This window comes from Myotis yumanensis, unplaced genomic scaffold (genome assembly GCF_028538775.1).
Source record: "Myotis yumanensis isolate MYYU_CA2020_CCGP unplaced genomic scaffold, mMyoYum1.0.hap1 SCAF_4, whole genome shotgun sequence".
Classification (NCBI taxonomy): domain Eukaryota; kingdom Metazoa; phylum Chordata; class Mammalia; order Chiroptera; family Vespertilionidae; genus Myotis; species Myotis yumanensis.
The window spans coordinates 24,700,755-24,723,507 of record NW_027223755.1 but is presented as its reverse complement, the minus strand read 5'-3'; the positions used below and the strand labels follow the sequence as shown (position 1 = coordinate 24,723,507).

The following is a 22,753-nucleotide window of genomic DNA, read 5'->3' as shown; positions in this document are numbered from 1 at the left end:
TCTTATTCTCTCCTTGCTAAAGGGAAGATATCCTGAAATTTTTAAAAACGAGCAATTTGGTAATTTTGGGTCATTCTGACCAAGGTGTAACCAAGTAATAACATAATATTAACTTGCATTTCATGTGGTGGCACGATACGTTTCTTTCATGCGACACAAGGCTACGAGTAGCTTTAATTACACATAATCACTGTAGAAAGTTAAATAAGATAGGGACCATTCAGGAGTTAATCACTGTTGCCCTATGTTTGATGGTTAACCCAACTCTGTGAGTGGATCAGGGCACACAGCATCCCGACTTCACGGCCAGACAACTGTGGCTCAGAAAGGTGCGGTAACTTCAAGTGGCCACCCAACCAGTCAGTGAAGACACTGGGCCAGACCAGCGTTTTTCTCTACCTGCCTCGCACTGCCCTTCCATCACTGACCACAGGCCCCATGCATAGGTAAGAGCGATGATATTTTTTGGCCGAATGATCTATGACTGAACACCTGGGCCCTACCCCTCCCAACCTGCTGACACATTCCGGAGCAGTCAGTGCACTGAAATGACTGTTGACAAAAGATAATTCTCCAGCCCTAACCGGTTTGGCTCAGTGGATAGAGCATCAGCCTGTGGACTCAAGGGTCCCGGGTTCGATTCCGGTCAAGGGCATGTACCTCGGCTGCGGGCACATCCCCAGTAGGAGGTGCGCAGGAGGCAGCTGATTGATGTTTCTCTCTCATCGATGTTTCTAACTCTCTATCTCTCTCCCTTCCTCTCTGTCAGAAATCAATAAAATATATTTTTTAAAGAAGATAATTCTCTATAAGCATAACTAATAGACATAAGACACTGGGGGGTAAGGGAGGGCAGGGGTTTGTCAAGGGCGGGGGGGGGGGGGGGGAAAGGACACTTATGTAATACCCCCTGTAATACTTTTAGCGAAAAATTAAAAAAAAAAAAAAAATACATTTAAAAAATAAAAAAAAAATAAAAAATCCCATGAACATTTACACATAAGAAAAGCTCGGTATGACAATTTACTTTGTAAAAATATTCCTACGTATTAAAAATACAACTCAATGGTCTAGTTCACAAAACATCGATTTATATCAATTTTTTAAAGGATATTTGAATTGTGCAATGTGAGATCTTTTTCACTTTATGCTTAGGCCACATAGAAACCCCATCTTTTGAAACCTATGCAAAATAAATTTCAAAGAAAAAAAAAAAAAAGGTAATTCTCCAATCATTGTCCTTGCTTTTAGGCACATGCCCAGTGCCTTATAACACTCTCCACCTTCATTCACACAGCATCCACCTAGATCCCAGGTACCTGGGAGAAACTCAGTTACCTTTTCCACAGCTCCACCTGGTCGGAAGCCAGTCATGGTCTCGTGGACGGAAGCGACCTGGGCCTTAGATTCCAGACCCTGGGGGTCATTACCTCCGGGAGTCAGGTTTACTGTCTCGGATGCGGTGGGCCTGGCCGAGGCCTCCAGCCCCTTGCAGTGTGGGCTGACCCTGGCCACTGGCCTGTGCCTAAACCCCAGGCTTTCACTCCTCTGCCGGGGGGCACTGGCGCTGTCCGCACTCACCAGACTCTGGGTATCAGCTTTGTATTCCAATTTGGGTGAACTCCTGGACCCCGGCAGTTCCTTCCTTCTCAAGCAGCCAGAGCCACCCTGGGGGGCCTCTGCAGAAGACAGCGGGTTGGCTGCATGGGGAGGAGTGTCCCCCAAGTCCCCTGGGACACTCTCCAAGCTCAGGGAGCTGCCGAGGAGAGGCACCGAGGAGGCCTTGCTGACCAGTGTTTTCTGGGGATGGTCCTCTCGGTTGTTGACACCCATGACCTTGGGAGAGGTCAAGCCATGCCTAGAGTCGTCCTCTATCAGAGGCCTGCCGGCACCTGGGAGGCTCCCTGGGAGGGAGATGCAGTCCCCTTCGCCCTGGAACTCCTCCTCATCGCTGGCGTCGTCCGCATAGCAGCCCACCTTCCTCTGGCGGCGGAGAGGGTTGCGGAGGACCTGCGGGCTCCCAGGCAGACTGGCTTGTCTGGCGACTGTCACCTGCTTGTGGAAGAGCCCAGAGCCCCGCTGGCTTCCTAGACACACAAGGCTGTTGGCCCTGGCTTTTCCTGGTTCCTTGGGAGCTGGTGGGGAGAGAAAGTCAGATGAAATAGCTTCCCATCCGGCCTGATCTTAACAACTTAACCCCTGAGCGTTTCCACAGTCACATGGCCCTCTGGTGCCCTCTGGCCGCTGGGCGCCAGGCTTCAACGATAAGGCTTTCTGAGGTCTGCAGGGACAGAGCAGACAGCCCGGACTTTTCCTGCTGGCCGCCCTTTTTGTGTTTTTTATTTTTGTACCTGAACCTCTGAATTGCTTAACTTACATGTGGGCGCTGCCTAGAGACAGGAATGTATAACTTGTCACCATCAGGATCTCTAGTGCGTGGCTGGGGCTCAACCCAGATGCTGCTGCTGCTAATCCTCTTTAGGAGGGTGTCAGGGGACCAACAAGTGCCCCAGGCCTAGGCCTTCTTACCACCGGAGGTCCTTCCTTCATCAGCAAAAAGGCGGCCTGACTGAAGGGCAGGTAAACTCCCAGCCCGTGGGCACAGCTAAGCCTGAGGTTATAATCTACAAATGAGTCCCGCCCCGGAGGGGAAGCAAGGCCTGGGCTGCTAAGCAAACTCTACACATCTTGCTAAATAGAGTGAAAAATGACACATGCTTCCACCTTGAAATGTTCCCATCAGACTAGAGTGAGCTCATCCGCTGCTCCAGACGAGACACAGGGTGATCCTCCCCTGCCTCTCCCAAGACGGGCACTTTCATGTTCACACATCAGAGATAAACTGCAACAGGCCGCCACGGCAGCAAGTCTGAGGAATCACTACCGCTCATGTCAGAGCGTTTTCTCATATTATACTGAGAAGATAATCAATGAGATTAAATGTCTGTCTCTTCTAAATTCCGAATCTTTCACTGCTTTCTAAAAATAATTAGTCAAGGTCTCGGGAGGGAAGGGCCTGACATTTGGCTGGTATTCCCCTCAAACATAGGTCATTGGGGTGCCAAACCCTGGATGCCATGCATTTCAAGACTCCGCTATGTACACAGCACCCAAAGGCCACCTTCACCACTGGGGGTAGAATGTGTGCCCAGCCCATTCACTGCAGAATCAAGTGGCCATTTTAAAAAATAAACTCTGGATTTAGTCAGGCTAGAAAGATGGCTTCTGCTCAGCCAGAGGCCTGGCTTCCCTTTCTCTGCATATCACAGCGCTGTGGTATGCGGTAAGCCAGCGTGGCGGAGCCGGAGAGCAGTCCCTGCTTACTGGAGGCGCTGCAGCCGCTCCCCGCGTGCTCCTCGTCCTCCGAGCCCGCCACCACGAAGTCTGCCAAGGGGCCTGGGACGTCCGGGGCAAAGTACTGGGAGAGGTCGGCTTCAGAGAGCAGGGAGTCCTGTTGAAGAGGACAGTGTTGGACAGTTTGGAAGCGGAATATTCTCAACATTACTTCCTATCTTTCCAAGAACACTTTGTTCTAACCCATGGTCATTCGAAGCAGCTGTGGCGTGAACACCCACTTCCATTTACTTTGGGATGGCTCAATTAAACGTTTAATGAATCAAAAGCCAACAGTTGCTGCCAGACAACATTTTTTAAGGTTCTTTTTTTGTTTTTGTTTTTTTGCCAAATGTTTGGCAATGCTGAGAAAAGCCACAGCAGCCATGTATCAACCCTCCCAGGAAAAACAGCGAGGAAGCGGTAGGAAAACAGAATGGAATTCCAAGCCACTGGTGCAGCCTGTTGATGAAACAGAACCCAGGGGAGCTCGGATCCTGTGCTCAGACCCACTGGGACACAGGAACAGCCAGCCGGGAACAATGCCACCGTCTCCTTAAAGACGCAGGCCCCCCAAATCCAACCAGGGCCCGCCCTCTTCTTATGGAGCATTTAGAAAACTATTTTTCAAATTGCAGTTCGGTTCTTTTATTCCGTTGCTCTATTTCTTTTCCTGAATGAATATTTAACAAAAGAAACACATTCATATTCTTGTTCTCAAATCAGCATTGTTTGCTATTTCCTGTGTAAAGTGGACAAATGACTCATTGGACAGAAATACAGGCTGGGCCCTCACATTTGATTTCTGGGCTCCAGGAATTTGTTCATGGGCTAGCGGAGTGAGGCAGCAGTGCACCCTGACTCACCTTTTTTGCGAGAGAGGGACTCTTCAAGGGGGTACCTGTTGGGGGAAAAATTCACCATGTCGTCAACAAAGCTCCAATCTGTACAAATAGGCTCACATCCTTAACTAGAAAAGGAGGAGCCAAACACACTAAACAAAGCCCTCTCTGCTTGACTAGCACTGATGGGCCAGGTGCACAGGTATCAACATGCATGCGGTCTACCTGGGAACCCCGTCCCTATCCCGCCCCACCTCCCGAGATTCTGCTCATGCTTTAGGACTTAACTCAGGTGCTACCATCTCCATGATGATCCCAGTTGGGAGGAACTTCGTCTGAATCTCAAGAGTATTTTATGCTACTCATACACCAATTCCCAGGCACTCGGTATAATCAAACTATAAGTAGATTCATCTCATCTCCCTTCCTCGGCTCTTTCCCTATGTACAGGGCTGAGACCCTCACTGTGCCGACCCCACGGTGCTCAGCACGGCTCCTGGATAGGAAATGTGTGTTGCGTGGATTACAGGATGAATGAACAAAGGGACACCACCCAGGAAACTCACGCAAGAGCCGGGAAGAGGGTTGAATATCTATTTTAGACTTTAGTTGAAGGATGAAAAGACTCAGCATTGAGACTTTAAATTACATGCCACGAGCCAAGAGATCTTGGGCATGAGGATCATGGCTTAATAACATCTTTTATAAATGACCGAGGGGCTCTGCTGGGAGCATGAGAGGACAGCTTCCAGGCAGGCCGGGAGAACGGGCTGGCTGAATAAAGAGCCCATTATGGCTGTGCCATAATTTTAAACATATTAATGATGGATGCAGATAATCAGGGTATTTCATGGTTTCCAAGAATTCCTATGCCTCTCCTCTGACAACCAGCAACTCATGGCTCAGTGCCCTTTCCTCCCATCAATCCTGATGTGAGTAATATCTCAAGTTCAGACATGTTTGCAGTTCCTTTAGGTTCCATTCTATAGGACTCCATGCTTCCTGTTTTAAATTCATATGAAATTCTTACTATCTCGGTCCTCCTCCGCCTGAACTGTTCCACGTGGGAAGGGGAAAGCGTGATTTCTGCAGCCTCTATTGCCTTTCTGAAGTTGAAACTTTTAATTCATGTCAAGAAACCCCAGGTTTTTGGATACTATACTCTGTACCTAACAACGGACACACCAAACAGCTGATATTTTGGTCTCGCTTCATGTTCAGCGAGCACAGGTCAGATGAGTTGCACATAAAGCCATGGAATGCTGCTAACTCATTTTTGCAAATCATCTTAAAGTGATCTAAGAGGCATGCGTGATTAGAACTCTAATAAAGCAGATGAAACAATTTCAGATATCAGAAGCAGCCGCTAAAGGAAAGCATAGCATCTCTATGACAGCAACTTCTGTCCAACGTGATAATCACAGAGAGAGAACCCAGCCATACTGCACGGGAGTGCCCCGGGGGGGCACCGAATGAGACGCTTCCGAAGGTTGAATGAAAATGTGCGGGTACAGTACCTAAGCCAGGAGAGGAACTGGCCTCTTTGCTGTCCTGGTAAGTGCTGCGTGCTATCACTTCATCCATTTCCTGCTCGGAAACCTGGATTTCAGCAGAAAGCACAAGTTAGATGGGTTTATTTACTTATTTCCCCCAACAAAAAGGAGCTAGAAACAGAGGCAGAAGCTGAGCAGAGGCAAGAGGAAAGAAAACCAGGGGCCAAGGGGCCTGCTCGTCCCCTGAAGCCATCGCTCAGGGCACAGAAGACCCGAGCTGGGCTGACTGGCTGCTGGAAACAATATACTCACAAGACCTTCCGTGTGCTCCCAAGTTCGTTAAGCAAAGCAATCAAGTGCAGGGGCTGGTATCTGCCTCTCTCTGGAACACTCACTTCTAACTCTTTTTTCCTAAACTTTATCGAAACAATGTCAAACTTACATCGTGACCATCACCTGTACGTATTTTATCACATAGCTCCTAAAAACAAGGACATTCCCTTAAATAACCCCGGTACTATTATCAAATTCAGGGAATTCAATGCTGATACAAATGACTGTCTACTACACCTACATTTTGTGTTCCAGTTTAACCAACTGTCCTAGAAGTCTCCTTCAGAAACACCACTCAGACTGGAAGTGGTTCCGGGGAAGTTTGATGCCGGCCTGCGATAAGATAAGGGTTTTCCTGGAGAATGCAAATCACCGAGTCTTTCCTCAACTACATCTCATCTCGCCAGGGAAAAATGTCACGGAGCTAAATGCTGTGCACAGTGATGAACGTGTGCAAGCCCCTTATCTGCTGGACTTCAGTGGGCTGTCACTGACAAACATTTCTGCATAGTTATACTTCACGGAATTCCTTTCCTTTTTTCTTTTTCTTTTTGGCAATCCGGAATTCAGTGCATGATCTAGGGTCATGTCTCTTTTGTCTCCTTTAAGCCAAAGCAATTCAGAGCCCTTCTTTGTCTTTCATGATGCTGATATTTTGGAAGAAATGAGGCCAATCCAAACCCTCAAAGGATGTGCCTAAATAGTTTCTTCATGCTTAGATTTAGATTATGCATTTTTGGGCAGAAAAACTATAAAACTCGTTTCCTTCTCAGTGCATCACAGCAGCACACAGGGTCAGTGTGTTTCATAATTGGTGATAACTTTGATTACGTGATTGGGATGGAGTTCAGCAGATTTCTCCACTGGATTTTTATTTTATTTTAATTTTTGGTCATTAATGGGTCATCTGTAAGGAGATAGCTTGAAACTATGTCAAATCCTGCTCCCCAGTGTATTTTCACTCAATGGTTTTAGCTTCATTGAGTATTCTTGTCTGAATCAATTCTTATAGTGAAGTTTTCAATATAGTGATTTCATAACTCTTCTTTTCCTTCTGTGTTTATTGGTATCACAGTAGGTTCATAGATTCCCCCCCCCCCCCCACCCCATAAGTTGTTATCCACCCTGTCATCATTCATGAGAAGACTTTTTAAAAGCCTGATACATGCTAAACTTTGAGATGTTTTAAAAGACAATTACATAACTTAAGTAACTTTTTTTAAAAGTAAGGCTTATATTTTAAACTTAGAATAATTTTGTATACTAAAATAACATTTAGTCTAAATAATATTTGGCTAAGCATAGCAATTTGTCTTAAGTGTGTAAATATTTCTATACAGGATTTAGCATTACACTGAACCACAATCACATCATGGCCTTTATGTAATACTTTATAGTAGGTTTTTTGGAAATAAAATATGTACACATACATGCACAGTGGCATATACACTTGCTTACACACACACACCTTCATAAAGCAAAGCGTAATTTTGTATAAATAAGTCAGGGAAAATATCAGCTAAAGCAGTGGTTGCAACTTTTTCTTGATATTAGGCCTTCAAGATTTGCAATTGTTTTTCAGAGTGGGGGAAAAAATGGTTGGGGTTTGAAATGAGTGAAAGATTTCCTGGATAATTTGAATCATGCTTGAGAGCCCAGCACCAGTTAAAAACAGACCTCTACTATCAATACTTTCTTCTACTTAACGTAAGCTAGACGCTGCTGCTGAGCGGGTCCAAATCTCAGCTTGTCTAGACCTGGAGGGTTTGAATATCCCAAGCGGGCAGCCACTGCTCCAGCCGTTAGAGAAACAGAAGAAAAGAAAATCCTTGTGGTATTTCTCTTGGAACAACATGAAAACTAAGGAAGCACATACATTCAGTATCAAACTGTACGACTGGTATGAAATGCTGGGTAATAAGCAGCACAAAAATACATTAAACATAAAATGGAACCTTGACCAGAAGAAAAATATGGTATGATGTTACAACTGAGCACGCCACGTTTACCTAGGAGGAAAAGTGAAGTGCGGCCAAACAATTACTGTGGTTTTGCTGGCCATTATCTCCCACACCGTCAGGAGGACCATTTTATTGCGGCTGGAAACACGACTCAACCTGCGTGTTCAAGGATCGCAGACCACAGTCCCTCTGGATCATCATGCTTTGTACTGAAATGCCATCTTTGTTTGCTTGTCTGACTGGGTTAGCAAATCAGGCAGATGCTTTTGGGCTGAGGTGATGTGGACCGCTGAACAGACCGTGGCCTGCGTTGCAGTGGAATGAACTTGAAGTCAGCCGTGCCCTGAAGCCATCAGACTGCCAAGCACTGAGAACTGAACTTCCTATTGCGTTGCTGAGGGATGTGCCAGCTCAGCCACGGCTTAGTGGACTGCTTCCTGAGGTGAGAGGTGGTGTGGCCATGTGGGTGGTGGAACCCAAGAGAGGGCTCTGGAGCAAGAAGCTGAGGCTGGTCAGGCTGTGATGATGAGGCAAAGCAATGTTAGAAGCGACCCAGGGCGTCAAGGGGAGAGCGGGGAAATGGAGTAAACAGGTGCCCAGGGAAAGTGTCAGGACTGCAGAACAGAATGGAGAAAAAGGGGAATGACAAGGAAAAATGGGGGAGAGGTAGAAGAACTTGATTTTATACTAATGATTTCCAGGAAGCTTCTATGGAAGACATTTTTGAGAAGGCACATAGACCAGAGAAAACAATCGGGGGCGGGGGGGAGCAGTGGCGCTGACTCTGAATCAGTTTAATGACAGCCTCTGTCCAAGCACCGTGGCTGACATCACCTCGCAGGCCCAGGCATGGAGGCACAGCCGGAAGCACTTACTGGCACTGGGAGAACCAGGCCACAGTGAACACCAGAGACACTAAGCACGATGCCATGACGTTAATGCACTAAGGAAATCCCGGGCGTGGCCCCTGGGAGGACCCACAGTGTCTCTTGGCACAGACTTCTTATTCTTAAAATGGCATACAAGTCCATCAAGCTCAGCAGCCTGGGACCACTTAGGACATAATCAAATAATCCTGCAAACAATACAAGGGAGAGGCTGGTGGCCACAGAACAGGCAAGGAACGAACTAGCATGACCAATGAGCATTCTGAGTTGTTAAAAGGAAAGGACTAAATGTAAAATACAACCTGATGACAATGTTAGAGACAAACTAATTTTAAACGATTTATACATCGAGTGCTCAAAGTAACAAAAATTAGCATTCAAGGAGGGTTGAATTGAACTTGCTGAGGTGTCTTGTGACTAGCTGAAAAAATTAAAAGCAACTGCACATGTTTAGAAGAGATAACCAAATAACAGCAGAGGCCTAGGGGACAGGGGCTATGATAACCTGCAAGTTCAATATTGGTCAACGGAGTGATATCGATGCTAAAAAATATTAGTGGGCTGTTAAGCCTAATTACAGAAGTATTCTGCTCAGGTCAGGAACGGCCCGGACAAGTCATCTCGTGTAATGCGTTCAGATACTCTGGATGCAGAAACCCAAGATAGGTTAAGTACCTCACCAGAGATCATCACATGGCCAGCTGGGGTTAACCAGACCCAGCACTGCTACCTTCTACCAAATTTTACACTCACCAATAACACTGTCTAATAAATCTTCTAATAAATCTTCCTGAGAACATGAAGACGAAGAAGTCCAGATCAATGATTCGCTTCCCCTGTGTAGCTGTCACCTGGGCCACTGTGTGGCCTCAGGCCGATTCCCATCCCTAGCCGAGTCACCGCCCCACACACCAAAGAGCATGTGGCTCACTGTAATGTGTGTGTCACTGCTCCTGGACAAACAGCCAGGCCGTCTTCCCAAACGCAGAACAGTATGAAGTACTTCACCTTTGGATTAGGGTGCCGGCCGATGACAAGGCGCACGGGTCCTGGGGGGCATTTGCTCAAGATGGCGTGGACTTTGCTTAAAGCAGCGTGGCGGACGTTGACCGAGTTCACTTCCAGGATCTGATCTCCGCGGCTAAGGAGGCAACATAATCAACACTGTGTTAATAGTCAACTTTTCATAAGGTTTTCTTCTGGGAGAGGTTTCTAACAAGGAAACTCTTCTGAATAAAGAAGTAGTTCATCTTTGCATATATGTAAAAGAGCAACACGTTCATATAAACACATTGGATTTTAAATTGGCAAAAGCCATTATGCTTATCTACCCAAATTTTCAGAAGTAGTAAAGGTAAATAAAACAGATAATAAGGACCACAAGGCAGGCTAACATTTCTTGAGCACGTAGTATATGCCAGGCACTGTACAAAGCCATCCACAGAATGGTGCTTGGAGGGGTATTATTAGTCCCATTATGTAGAGAAGACCACAGGCTCAGAGAGGTCAGCTAGAGGTCACACACTGTTGAACTCAGGTCTGTCTACCTCTCAATCATCACGTGATAGCCCCTCGACCACCATCCATTTCTTTTTTCCTACCATCTTGAAATGATTATTGTAATATAATTTAAGGAGGAAATATCTGAAGCTCAAAGGTTACCCAAGAATTTGTAAAAACGTTTCAAATTTGAACAAATGAGAAATTGAAGACAAGATGCCCATTTTTGACTTGAAATTATAGGGAGAGAACTCAGGACGAGAGAACAAAGACTCTTTATATGGGGTTTGAAGAATGTTCATTTGGCAGGCTCCAGACATATGGAACCATTCAAGAAAGAAACATCATCTTGGGATGTCATTAAAGGATGTTTTTTTCCTTGGGTTCTAAAAGTATATTTTCTTTAATGTACTTTGGATGATTTGCTAACTTTTTTTTTCATATGGAAATTCACTCTGATGATTAACTAAAAACATAATATAATCTATTAACAGGGCCCCAAGATGGCAACCTCAAGGAATGTCATTTTGATAATTCCTCAACTGCTCAAGGACTTAGAAGCTTAGTGGGAAGAAAGGTGATACTGTTTGCACAGAGTGCTTTGTGCAATACATGTATGTTCTTGTGAAGTTTAGATGGACACAGACCCATAGCAACTATTATATAACAGAATACCTAGGCATGTCTTGTATAAACAGGATACCCATGCTACCAAGCAGCAGCTAGCTGGATCAAGAAATCAGACACTCAGTGACTTCAGACAGTAAGCATCTCGACATCACCACTCAGAAAGGAATGAAACAACAGAAAACGTTCAAGAGATGACGCTGAGTAATAAAGGCATGATTTGAGGACTCTCTTGTACCCAGTGATCCTGAATCATAATGAGCAAGTCCCGGCATCTCCACTGAATTTCCGATAACTGAATATAGAAGTGAAAGGAAATATTTAGAGAATCACAGTTATCTGTATAGAGTTGTGTTTTGTCATTTCTGAAACTGAACTTCTGTGTCCAAATAGAACACAGGAAAAGCCAAGAATCAGAGTTCTCTAATTCAACTGTTTCATTTTTATTAGCTTTTCACCTTGGAGATGCTATTAATTATAATCCAGGCTATATTTCTGCAACTAATACAAAGATTTAGAATCACATAAAGGAATGTAACAGGGCAGGTATCTGGCGTGTATGTACTCAGAATTTTCACCGACATGCCCGGTTTACTACGCACCTCAGATTGCTCTCCATCTTGGCCACGGATCCCGGGGCAAGGCTGTGAATGTAGATGCCCGGAGGGCTGTTCTCCAGGGCCAGGCAGCAGGCGCCAATGCCCAATCCAACTCTGGGCTCTGCCAGAGGCATCATTCAAAGAAAACAACATCAAAAAACAAGCGTGAGTGATTGGAAACTGCATCAATGGATATTCAGACCAGTAGCCATTTATTTCTTGACCAGACTCAGAATGTGAATCCTGCTTTTCTTTGCCCACATTGTCACATTCTGTTCATTAAATGAGTCCCGGCAGAAACATGGCTGAACCGGACTGGGAATTACTCAATGGTCTACTCTGCTTAGTTTGCAAATCTATTTTTTGGAAATAGGCAGAGTCGAGGTAATATATTTTATTTTGGATATACAACTTTAGGTTTTCTTTTACCTCGTTTTAGCACCTAATCCCTTGATTATTTAATTGCGCCTCATATTTCTACAGCGGGTGGGAGGAAAGAAAACAGAGATGAAAAGCAGTATGATTTGGGGATCACCCGTGACTTAGTTACTGGTGTTAACTGTATTCTTAACTATGATCTTTTCTGCTTTAAATTTTTATATTAGCCCTGGAATTAAGCTGGTTAGTGGTTTCTTTAAACAGGAGTCTTGGACACACAGCGATTCATCTGGGGAGAGCTCATAGGCTTATGGGCTCCTGGTAATTTCCCTTCACTTTAGTAAAATGACTGACATCTCCACTTTTGACCCCACTGTCCATTTAGAGAATATCATATGTTGTTGGTAGCAGGTCGATCCAAAGAAACGATTCAGAGGAAAAGTATAAAAAGTTTACATTGTTATGTGAGAGCATGTAACAAAGGTGAGGAACAGCTGGCATCACCTTTGTTGAGCGTTACTTCCATGACAATTCTGTCCTTGGGCCCATGGGCCTTCCGACCCAGGGATGAGGAGTTGCTTTCATCAGAGCCCACCGCCGAGGTTCCCCCACTGGCATTGAAGCTTGGGGAGCTGGATCTACTCATGTGTGTGGGGGTGGAGCAGGGCGTGAGGCTTGGACTCAGTAACTTTGTGCGGACGGTTAACACAAACAATCCACTCCGGATTTGCTGAGGAGACAAAAAGAAAGTAGGGCTGAAACATTCAGACCGTCCCTATGCCAAAGGGTGAAAAACAACACTAAACCCAAACCCAAACCAGAAGGAGATGAAGAAAAACATCAGAAAATAAAGGAGATCAATAAGAATGTCGTTACCTTAAAGGTATGAATGGCTTCTTGAAACGTCAAGCCCTTTATTGGTATTCCATTTACATCTAGGATTTCATCCCCTAGTGACCAAATAGGAGAATTACATTAACGTCAAGCTTTAATTTAGGGGAATCTGTCAGAATGCGAATAGGATACCACAGGGTCCCTGATTTACAACTCTATAAAGTGAATTTTATCCTTGCATCCACGTTCCTTAGCTTAGCTCCCAGGAATGTCACAAAATGGAGCAATGAATGCATATTTCTTTACAGTAACTCTGTATTTCCACGTTTAATTAAAACAACTATGGGAAGCATCCAAGTCTTATTCTTTAGCCGTTGCCAAGTTTAATATCAGATGTCCTATGTTTAGAGATCAAACTGCAAAAACGGAGTCCCAAGTCTTTCCTCATGGTCTTTGTTTAAAAACTTAAACCCACAGGCAGTGAAGCATGAACGCATACATGTGAGAAGCCACTCCCATCTCTGGGCCCAGAGAATCATCACAGAGCAGGGGAAATCGTCTCAATAACAGAGACAAAAAGAAAACAAACAAAACAAAACCTTGTGAGATATTATTTAGGAATGGCAGCCCCACCTCTAGAAATAGTCTAGATGCCCGGCCTTAGTGGTGCTCCAGGTTCTCCATCATTAAGCGGGCACGCTACTATACGCTTCTGTGTCAGAAATTATTGTAGGCTAATGTCAAACTGCATTCACAGTCTCTCCCCTCAGCCCCCCATCCCGGACTCATCTTCAACTCCAAGAAGGTATAGTTAGGTCATTTTCAAGCTGCTGATAGTGTCTGCTGGGAATAGAAAAGAACTTGAACATCCTGTTGACTTAGCAGAGTCTGTTCTAGTTTGTACTCTTGTAACATAGTCTGTTTTTTTAAAATAACAGTTCATCAAAAACGCTACACAAAGGGGCCCTGAGAGAAGAAGAGGTGGACCTTGCACAGCAGTGTAGGACGGAAGAGGGACTTCCCTTACCTATGACAGAGTGCAAAGCAGCACAAGATCTCTCACATCCCCTCCCTGGGACGGCCAGTCCCAGGAGCACACTGTGCACCTGATCAAAGGAACCCTGTCCATGAGTGTAAAAATGTAGCCACTCCCCATGCATTTGTTGTGTGCCTTCCCTTTAATGCACCTGCAGAAGTTGTAAAATAAGTGACGGAATCTGTTTAAAAATCACCTGGCACAGCTGACTACTCAACGAGGTGAGGTTTTGGGTTTGTTGCCACATGGGAAAAGGATGGAAACATTAAAATGATTGCTCAGCCTTTAAAAATCTTCACACAAGATTTAAAGACGACAGACCATTCAACAGGTTGAAAATCCATTTCAACGACTTGTCTTTATTGTAAATGATACAGATGGGAAAAAAGAGTATTAGGAAGACTCGCGTGCTATAAACCTTTCCTAACTATTGATTTCGCCTCCGTTTTGCTGCAGTCCACCAGCGCTGCAGGGAGACTGTCAATCAAGTGAACACAGGGCACATCCGTTATGAAAATGCTCTGCTGCTAGAACTTTCCGTTGTTCTGTACACAGACATAGACATCACCTGGGAGCCAACCCTTTCTCTAAGAGAGGGAAATAAGTACTCTGCCATCAACATATGAAGCCTGCTCACGTCTCATCATTAGCATCCAGGCTTCCAGGGTCACTCTGCCTGAACAAGGAGACTCCAACTCACTCTATCAGTTAATAAAAAACAACAACTGTATGCTTCATACAGCAGCACCTATACTTTGGGCCAACCGAAATGAGCAGCCACACCATTTTTGAAAGTAACTGGAAATATTGTGATTTAATCATCTCATGAAGGAAGTGTGTTCATAAAGAGGAAGAAAAATCAGAATTCATGAACAAGGTCTGAGGATCTAATGTACAGCATGGTGACCACAGTTAACAATACTAAGTTCTATTCCTGAAAATTGCTCTGAGAGTAGGTCTTAAATGTTCTCGCTCTGCACACACAGAACAGGTGATGTGAGGTGATGGAAGTGTTAACTAACTTAACTGGGGTAATCATTCCACAACATGTCATGTCATACACCTTAAACTTACACAGTTATCTATCAATTACATCTCCGTAAAGTGGTGTGTGGGGGGAAACACGTCTTTAGCATGTTTATGTGAGCGGTACGTAAAATGGTAGGTGCTGTGGAGAACGTAAAAGATGTGTACGTATCCAGTCCACAAACTCTCAGAAATCTTCCAAACAAGAAACCTGATCAAGGATCAAGGGAATAAGGTAGATATTTAAAGACCCGAATAAAAATAGCAAGCCACTTTTCACATATCTCATTTAATCCTCACAACAACTCTTCAAGGTTGGTACTAATTCCCCATGTTTTCCAGTGAGGAAAGTGAAGGTCAGGTTACAACTGTCCAAGGTCATGATGTGGAAAGTGCTGGATTCAGCCCAGGCTACTCCGCTCCCAAGCCCACAGCCCCAACTGCTGTGCATTCACCCTACATCTTGCAAAGGGGCAGATTCCCATGGAAGCAGAGCTCACCCCCACTGAGGACACCAAGAGGCTCTCTCCTACCTTCTTTAAGTCTTCCATCCTCGGCAGCTGATCCATTTGGGAAAATGGTCTTGACAAAAATCCCCATCTGTCCTCGAATGCAGTCCCGACCTCCGGCAATGCTAAAGCCAAGGCCCTGCACCCAAAGCAGACAGAGGTCCAGGTTGTCACTGCAGTACTTACCTGAGGGCATCCTCCCCATTTCAGTATTTAACTGAGGTGTCTTCCCCAGCCACGCCCATAGTTAAGGAAAAAGGGTGTGACCATCTCACTCAGAGGCCCTCAGGAAAGTACACCTGGGAAGCCACTCACATACACATAAGGACACATAATCTATTCCCCTTTAAACGTTTGTTAATTTCATATAAAAACAACAATAATAAAAAGTAACCATTTAGAAAATATATGCTAACTTTCACCTGAGGGCTACAGCGGGCAGAAGAGCGCTCACCTTGCCCTTTTCTTTGTACAGCCCGATGATGGAGATGACCGACGGCCGGATGAGCCTCCACGGAGACTCCACCTGCGTGGTGCTCAGGGAGCGGGTGGACTTCTTCACGATGTGGTATTCCTACAGTCAGCGGACAGAAGGCCAGAGAGTCCCAGCTACCCTCTGGGCCTCTGGCATCAGATACATTCAGATTCTGAAAACCTCAGCTGTCTTTGGGGTGAGGTAGCCATTCCTCCCTGGTCCAGCGGCATTAAGAAAGTTTATTATAAAGAACACTGGAGAGCCCTGGCTAGGTGGCTCAGTTGGTTGGAGGATCGTTCCATACACCAAAAGGCTGCGAGTTCGATTCCTGATAAGGGCATATACCTAGGTTGCGGGTTCGTTACCCAGTCAGGGCATGTATGGGAGGTAACCGATCAATGTTTCTCTCTCACAGAGATCTCTCTCTCTAAAAACATATCTTCAGATGAGGATTTAAATAAAACAAACAAACAAAATGCTTTAAATAGAAGCAGAGGAATAGATCCTCCTGCAATAAATGGCCACACCTTCCTCCTCCACAGAAAGAACGGCTCAGAGGCCGCAGACATCTGTTATTTCTTTCCTTAACTGTACTCCACGGATCCTGCTTCTGGCTTTCTGGAATGGAGTCAGGAACCAGAAACCCAGAGGCCTCAGAGCTGTACGATGACCACCCTGGGTTTAGGGTCCCCCCTGGAAGTCACCCCCTCCCCCAACCCCCACCCCAAGTTCATAATCATGGTTAGGAACCATTCCCCATTTTAAGCTTAATTCTCTCACTCAAAAACTTAGTAAGCCCTTGTTTCTTATAAAACCCAAACCGCAAACCCAGATAACTGTTATTCTGCATAAAACATCCCGCTGAGCAACTGCAGCAGCTTCAGGTCTAATCCCTCACATGTGCACAATAAAATATTTTCCAGCGCAAATCTCCATCTCTATCCTGTCCACCACCCAGTATATACGTGTGCAAGCAGGGCACACCATTATAACCTAAACAAGAGAGTCTACAAATCTATTGCTAAAACACTTCTGCAGTCTAGCTCCTTGTGATTCTTCTTAGAATAAATTTCTTAAATGACAGATATTCCAGTATAAGCAAAAAAAAAAAAAAAAAAAAAAAAAGACGACTTCATATTTAATATGAGAAAAGAGACATCAGAAATAGTTTGTATCCTTAATGGACGTATTCTACAGTCAAAGGTAGAAACGAGATGTCTGCTAACATTTTTATATTCCCAGCAGCTTAGAACAATTATATTTTGCAGTTTTACAAACTATCTGCCAGCTATGTTGGCCTCCCACTCTCTGTCTGATTCAATAAATAAATAAATAAAATAAAAAAAGACGTTGGCTTGGCAAGGTTACCACCCTTTTACTGAAATCACTGTGGAAAAGGTTCAACACAGCCCAAGGGTTTTCAACCCCTGAGTACACAGCTGCATGTGTGGATTCGTAAGGGAACTCTCTCTGATCACCAATCTCCAGCAGCACCAATTCCATCTCCCCCTGGGGAACCAGTGGGAACCGAGGCCTGTGGTACCTTCTAGACCTGTGCTGTCCAGTATGGCAGTCACCAGCCACCTGTGGCCGTCTATGTTCAAATGAAGATAATTAAAATAAAAAACAGCCCTGTCTTGCCAGCCACTTTTTATGTGCTCAGTAGATACCTGCGGCTACTATTCGGGGCAGTACAGGTACAAAACATTCCCATCATCGCAGACAGTTTTAGTGGAGTGCTCTATTCTAGACAATACTTTTTAGTGGAGGAAGAGAGAACAACAAAAAAGAAAGGTGAGAATCCCGAGAGAAAAAGAGAAGGGCAGAACGTAGAAAGAGAAGACAAGAGAAAGGACAACTCAAAGAGGTTAAAAAAGTATTTTCCCTCAATCTTTATTAGCCACGTTTCCTTGTTCCTTGAAGCCTGGTTAGAAATAGGTATTTAGAGGCTATAAATACGGTCAGGTTTCCTCAGTAGGCCACTATCTCAGGGCTAGACCTCCTTGGCTATGATGGCAGCCAACCCTCTCATTTCCACACTAACTGAACCAGCCCGACCACCTGGCTCCTTCACTTTCTGGTCTGATGGTGCCAGGACTCCAAGAACCTTCTACGGGTTCCCCAGAGACTGAGTCTGCTTCCAACTTGGTTATGAGATGTCTACCCAGTTTCCCCTGAGTTGAGGATGATGTAATTGAGGAAGAGTTCCCGTTCAGGGCAGGGGTGAGGACCGTCCATCCTGTGGGCCATATAAGGCCTGCAAAATCATTTGGTCTGGCCCTGCCAAGGCTTTAGGGGTGAGTTAATTATATGTTTGACCAAATATAGCAGGCTAACTTTTAAGTTGATAATTCTGTATGGCCCATGAATGATGTTGTAAATATCCCAATGGCCCTTGACAGAAAAAAGGTTCCCCACCCCTGACTTATGGGACCAGGCCCTGGAATATTAACATCATTGCCCACTTCACCCCTCTCTGCAGCCCCGTCTGACCCTGGCTATTTGAGTCATTACTGTGTAACAGGCAGGATCCCAGGCACAGCATAGGCACACACACACCACACACACACACTTCCCTCTCTCACATGACCCAACGTCCACCCACCCAGTTGTTAAACTGACTCCTGAATGTACACTAAACCAGTGATGGTGGTTCACCAGACCATGAGGTATCATTGTCTTTAGGCAGCTGAAGACAGCTCTTGGTTCTAAAACACATAGTAGGAAGGGGATCAAGATGTCAAGATCCAACAAGGGATTGTTTTCATCTACTGTTTTCAAATAGTAGGCTGACTTCCTTCTAGCCTCCCCAAACAGTCCTCACTGCCTGTATAATAGCTCTAGTCCCAAATACTCCCGGCCCACATAGACGAGCAGTTCTTCAGAACACAGATGCTTTTGCTGTCTTTGAAAGGATAAAAGAAGGTCTAGAGACCCCAGGGTAGAAGTGTACTCTCCCATCCCTGACTGGTCAACTGTGACTGCGTGAGAAAGCAAGAGGCTCCATGGCACTGACTACCTGTGATCCCGAAGACTCCAGTAGCTGGGGTAGAGAGTGCTTCCGGCCATCTCGGGATACCTCCAACATCCTGGCCCGGGGGTCCCCGTTTCGCACCATCAGCTCATTATATTCTTCAACAGACTCTAGACGGTGTACACCCCCTGGAAAATACAGGGGAAAGAAGACATGGCTTGATATGGAATGAAAAGAAGCTTAAGAGCAAACATAGGCACAGATTTGTTGCATTTATATTTTCAGAAGGTCTGCTGTCCAATTCTTTCAAAGCACCAAGCTCACCACATTCTGCCATCAAGCTCTGCGTAAGTTCAGTATGTGTTGAGGCCATTGATGCCAGATTATTAAAAAAAAAAGTGCCAGTTTTTAAAGGAACCAGTTAAGGGCAATGTATATATTTCATCCAAGTAAGATGTAGCCATGGTTGATAAGGCAATAAATAACAGTGAGAATGCTTGAGTGGATGGTTTTCTAATGATGGAGGAATATCACTTTGTGGTTGTAATAGTTCCATTGTTGGGGCAGAGGGGTGTTTTTCATGTATAATAATGACTTTTAAAATAAACTTAAAAGAATTATAACAATTTACAGAACTGTGCACAAATAAATGTACAGTTCCATGAAATTTCACAAAGTGGATGTACCAATAACCAACACTCAAACTAAGAGACAGAATCTTGCCAGAACCCCAAAGCCCATTTTTGTGCAACTAACCACCCCTCGCCCAAGGTAACCATTAAACCTATTTCTAACATCATAGATCACTTTTTTGCCTATTTTCAAACTTTATATAAATGAACACATACAAGATGTACTTTTGTGTGTGTGTTTGTGGCTCTTCATTCTTAGCATTTGTTTGTGAAATTCCACCATGCTGTTGCATGCCCAGAGATCATCCATCCCACTTCTGTGTGCTATTTCATTGTATAAACATACACAATTTATTAACTATTCTTCTGCTGATGGACATTTGGTTTATTTCCAGTTTTTAGATCTAGAACAAGGATCAGCAAGCTTTTTTAATTTTTTTTTGTAAAGGCTAGATAGTCGATGTTTTAGGCTTTATAGGCCACAAATGGTCTCTGTTGCCTATTATTTACAAAACTTTCTAATAACCCACCAAAAATGTAGAAAGCATTTCTAGCTCATGGGCTATACAAATATAGCTGTGGATGGTAGTTTGCTGACCCTGATCTAGAATATGCTATTATTGAAAAATCTTGTAGATGTCGTGTCTGCTGAATGCAGATCTAGGAGTTGCTGGGTTACAGGGACACATGTACCTTACCAATGTCGTATCCCCAGTGTGCCTGAGTTCTAGTTTCTCCACGTCTGTGTCATACTCGGTGGTGGCAGTCTTTTTATTTACTTATTTTATTTATTTATTTATTTTAGTGGTGGCAGTTTTGTAATTTTAGCCACTCTGGTGGACACAGAATGGCATTCCATTGTGGTTTTAATTTACATTTCACTGATGACTAATGAGATTGAGCTTCTTTTAAAATATTCATTGGTGGTTTCTCTTTTGTAAAATTGTCAAGTGCCTTATTAAAGTCTTTTGCTCATTCTTTTATTGGGTTTCTGTCTTTTGTTGTTGATTTATAGACTTTTAATTTTCTTTGTTAATATAGTTTAGATATTGGATAGATCATGGGATCTATGTATTATTGTAAATATCTTCTCTATGTCTGTGACTTGCCTTTTCACTCTCTTAATGTCATTATTTTTTTTTTTTTTGATAGGCCAAAGTTCATAATTTTAACATAGTACAACAAATAGATTTTTTTCTTTTTGGTTAGTACTGTTGGGTCCTGTTTAAAAAAATTTTTATACTGATCATATTTAAAGACACCCTTGCCATTTAAAAATAAGATAATTTAAGGAACTTAAATCTTAAATCATGTTTAATTACATTGAATACAATAGCCATAATCATATTACAATGTTCACATTATACTTGATATCTGCGATTTTCAACTTTTTTCCTTTCATGGCACATATAAACTAATTACTAAGACTCTGTGGCATAACAACAAAAAATCGATTTTTTGCCGATCTGACAAAAGAATAGGCATAATTTTGATTCATTCACATTGAATGGCTATTGTTGTGTTGGCTGTTGTCATTTTTTGACAATTTAAGGGAAAAGAGGTCAGTTCCCCTGACTAATAATCAGGTACTGAATGTTTTAAACATTCTTGCGGCACACCAGTTGAAAATTGCTTCACTATATGTTGTGTGTGTGTGTGTGTGTGTGTGTGTATGTATCTGTGAATATAACTATACACATATACAGATTCTTTGAAATATCAAGCTATTCTAGACCATGCGATGTTTTATTTGAAGACCTAAAATTTCAATTTACCTAAAAGTTTTCATGGGATAAAACAAGTTAATTCTGTATTCTTTTACAACTAATGTATTGATGAATTTCTAATAGCAATGGAAAAAAAAAAAAAACCAGAATAGGACTGACAGTTATTTTTAAATGGACATCACTAAAGGCCTGGCTTTTCAAAGGCTGAATATTAGCTTTGTTATACAGGTTTTCAAACACCTGAAATTCCTTTGCAGTCAAATAAAATTTTCCATTTAAAAAGATCACAAGCCTAAGGCATGAACATGGATAAATCAAAAACACCAAAATTAAAAGGGAACCCTGCTGGCAAAAAAAAAGGGAAGGCATGAAGTAATGAAAACTCAGGTTAGAATTTCAGAAAAAAAATGTTCCATGAAATTGCTTCAGTCATTTTTGGAGCCAGACTGGGCAAAAATCATAGTGTAAATGGCTGGAACCTCTTTACAGAACCTCCTTAATAATTTATGACCAGATCAATCTATCTTGGCATGCTTACTCATCTGAAGCGGATTTATTAGAAGAAAATTCCTTTGGAGCTGACAGGGAGGCATTTGCCATCCACAGAAGAGAAACCACATACGGTAGTGTCTGTAGATAATACACTGATATGTGACGACCACAGTGACTCACTTTAAGAAACTATGAAATAAATACCCAAGTTTACAGGACAGACAAACGAGGAGCTCATCACATTAAAACCTCTGTATTCAAATGTCTGTAGACAGAACATATTTCACAGCACTGAACGCAGACCCAACTCCTTAAGCCTCTTTAACAGGTTTCCAAATTGCTTTTCCAGTCTTATCTCCTGCTACCTGGCTGCACGAATTCATTGCTCTAGCCTGCTGAATCTCAAAGGAGAGGATCTGTCCAAAACCGGCATCCTTTCCAAAACTTGGGAGCATATAAATATCACTTGACGCTTTACCCGACTTCACCGGCACCGGCACCTCCCGCCCCAAGCGTCTCCTTTCCCCTAATCGCTCTGACAAGCTCTGCTGGGTTGCGGCCCTTACTGATGAATTACTGGATCTTGCAGATAGATGAGGAGGGAAAACAGTGGCCCAGAACGTCTCTGACCAGTTTTCCCCATTGCCCCTAAGCATTTCTCATGCATTTTTTCAGGCGTCTAGACCAGGGGTCCTCAAACTTTTTAAACAGGGGGTCAGTTCACTGTCCCTCAGACCGTTGGAGGGCCGGACTATAGTTTAAAAAAAAACTATGAATAAATTCCTATGCACACTGCACATATCTTATTTTGAAGTAAAAAAACAAAACGGGAACAAATACAATATTTGTATTTGCATGTGGCCCGCGGGCCGTAGTTTGAGGACCCCTGGTCTAGACCACTGTTTTCATTCGCTTCTGCTCTACCAAACCCTGCCAAGGTCCTGGCCCTCCTGTGTGTCCTGCATCCGCTGAATGCCTGAGCGCCACAGCCCAGAGACTTCCAGGCTTTGCACCTCTGCATGTACCTTGGCCTCAAGTGCGTGAGCACCTTCCTGTCTGAACCCCCCAGAGCACCTGCCCTCGAGAGGGAAAGAG

The 22,753-nt window shown here is 43.9% G+C and overlaps 1 protein-coding gene across 6 annotated transcripts in view; it reads right to left on the bottom strand.

Annotated features, from left to right (window-relative positions):
• PDZD2 (PDZ domain containing 2) overlaps positions 1 to 22,753 on the bottom strand; it is a 326,315-nt gene that overhangs the window by 17,583 nt on the left and 285,979 nt on the right. For all 6 annotated transcript variants that reach the window (XM_070411946.1, XM_070411947.1, XM_070411948.1 and 3 more), the window contains 11 exons: positions 18,853 to 18,995; positions 15,813 to 15,932; positions 15,383 to 15,497; positions 12,830 to 12,903; positions 12,458 to 12,683; positions 11,579 to 11,696; positions 9,858 to 9,990; positions 5,693 to 5,774; positions 4,200 to 4,234; positions 3,325 to 3,451; positions 1,339 to 2,135 (listed from right to left, as the gene is read on the bottom strand). In XM_070411946.1, coding sequence (XP_070268047.1) covers positions 1,339 to 2,135; positions 3,325 to 3,451; positions 4,200 to 4,234; positions 5,693 to 5,774; positions 9,858 to 9,990; positions 11,579 to 11,696; positions 12,458 to 12,683; positions 12,830 to 12,903; positions 15,383 to 15,497; positions 15,813 to 15,932; positions 18,853 to 18,995 — 1,970 coding nt within the window. The remainder of the gene's footprint in view (positions 1 to 1,338; positions 2,136 to 3,324; positions 3,452 to 4,199; positions 4,235 to 5,692; positions 5,775 to 9,857; positions 9,991 to 11,578; positions 11,697 to 12,457; positions 12,684 to 12,829; positions 12,904 to 15,382; positions 15,498 to 15,812; positions 15,933 to 18,852; positions 18,996 to 22,753) is intronic.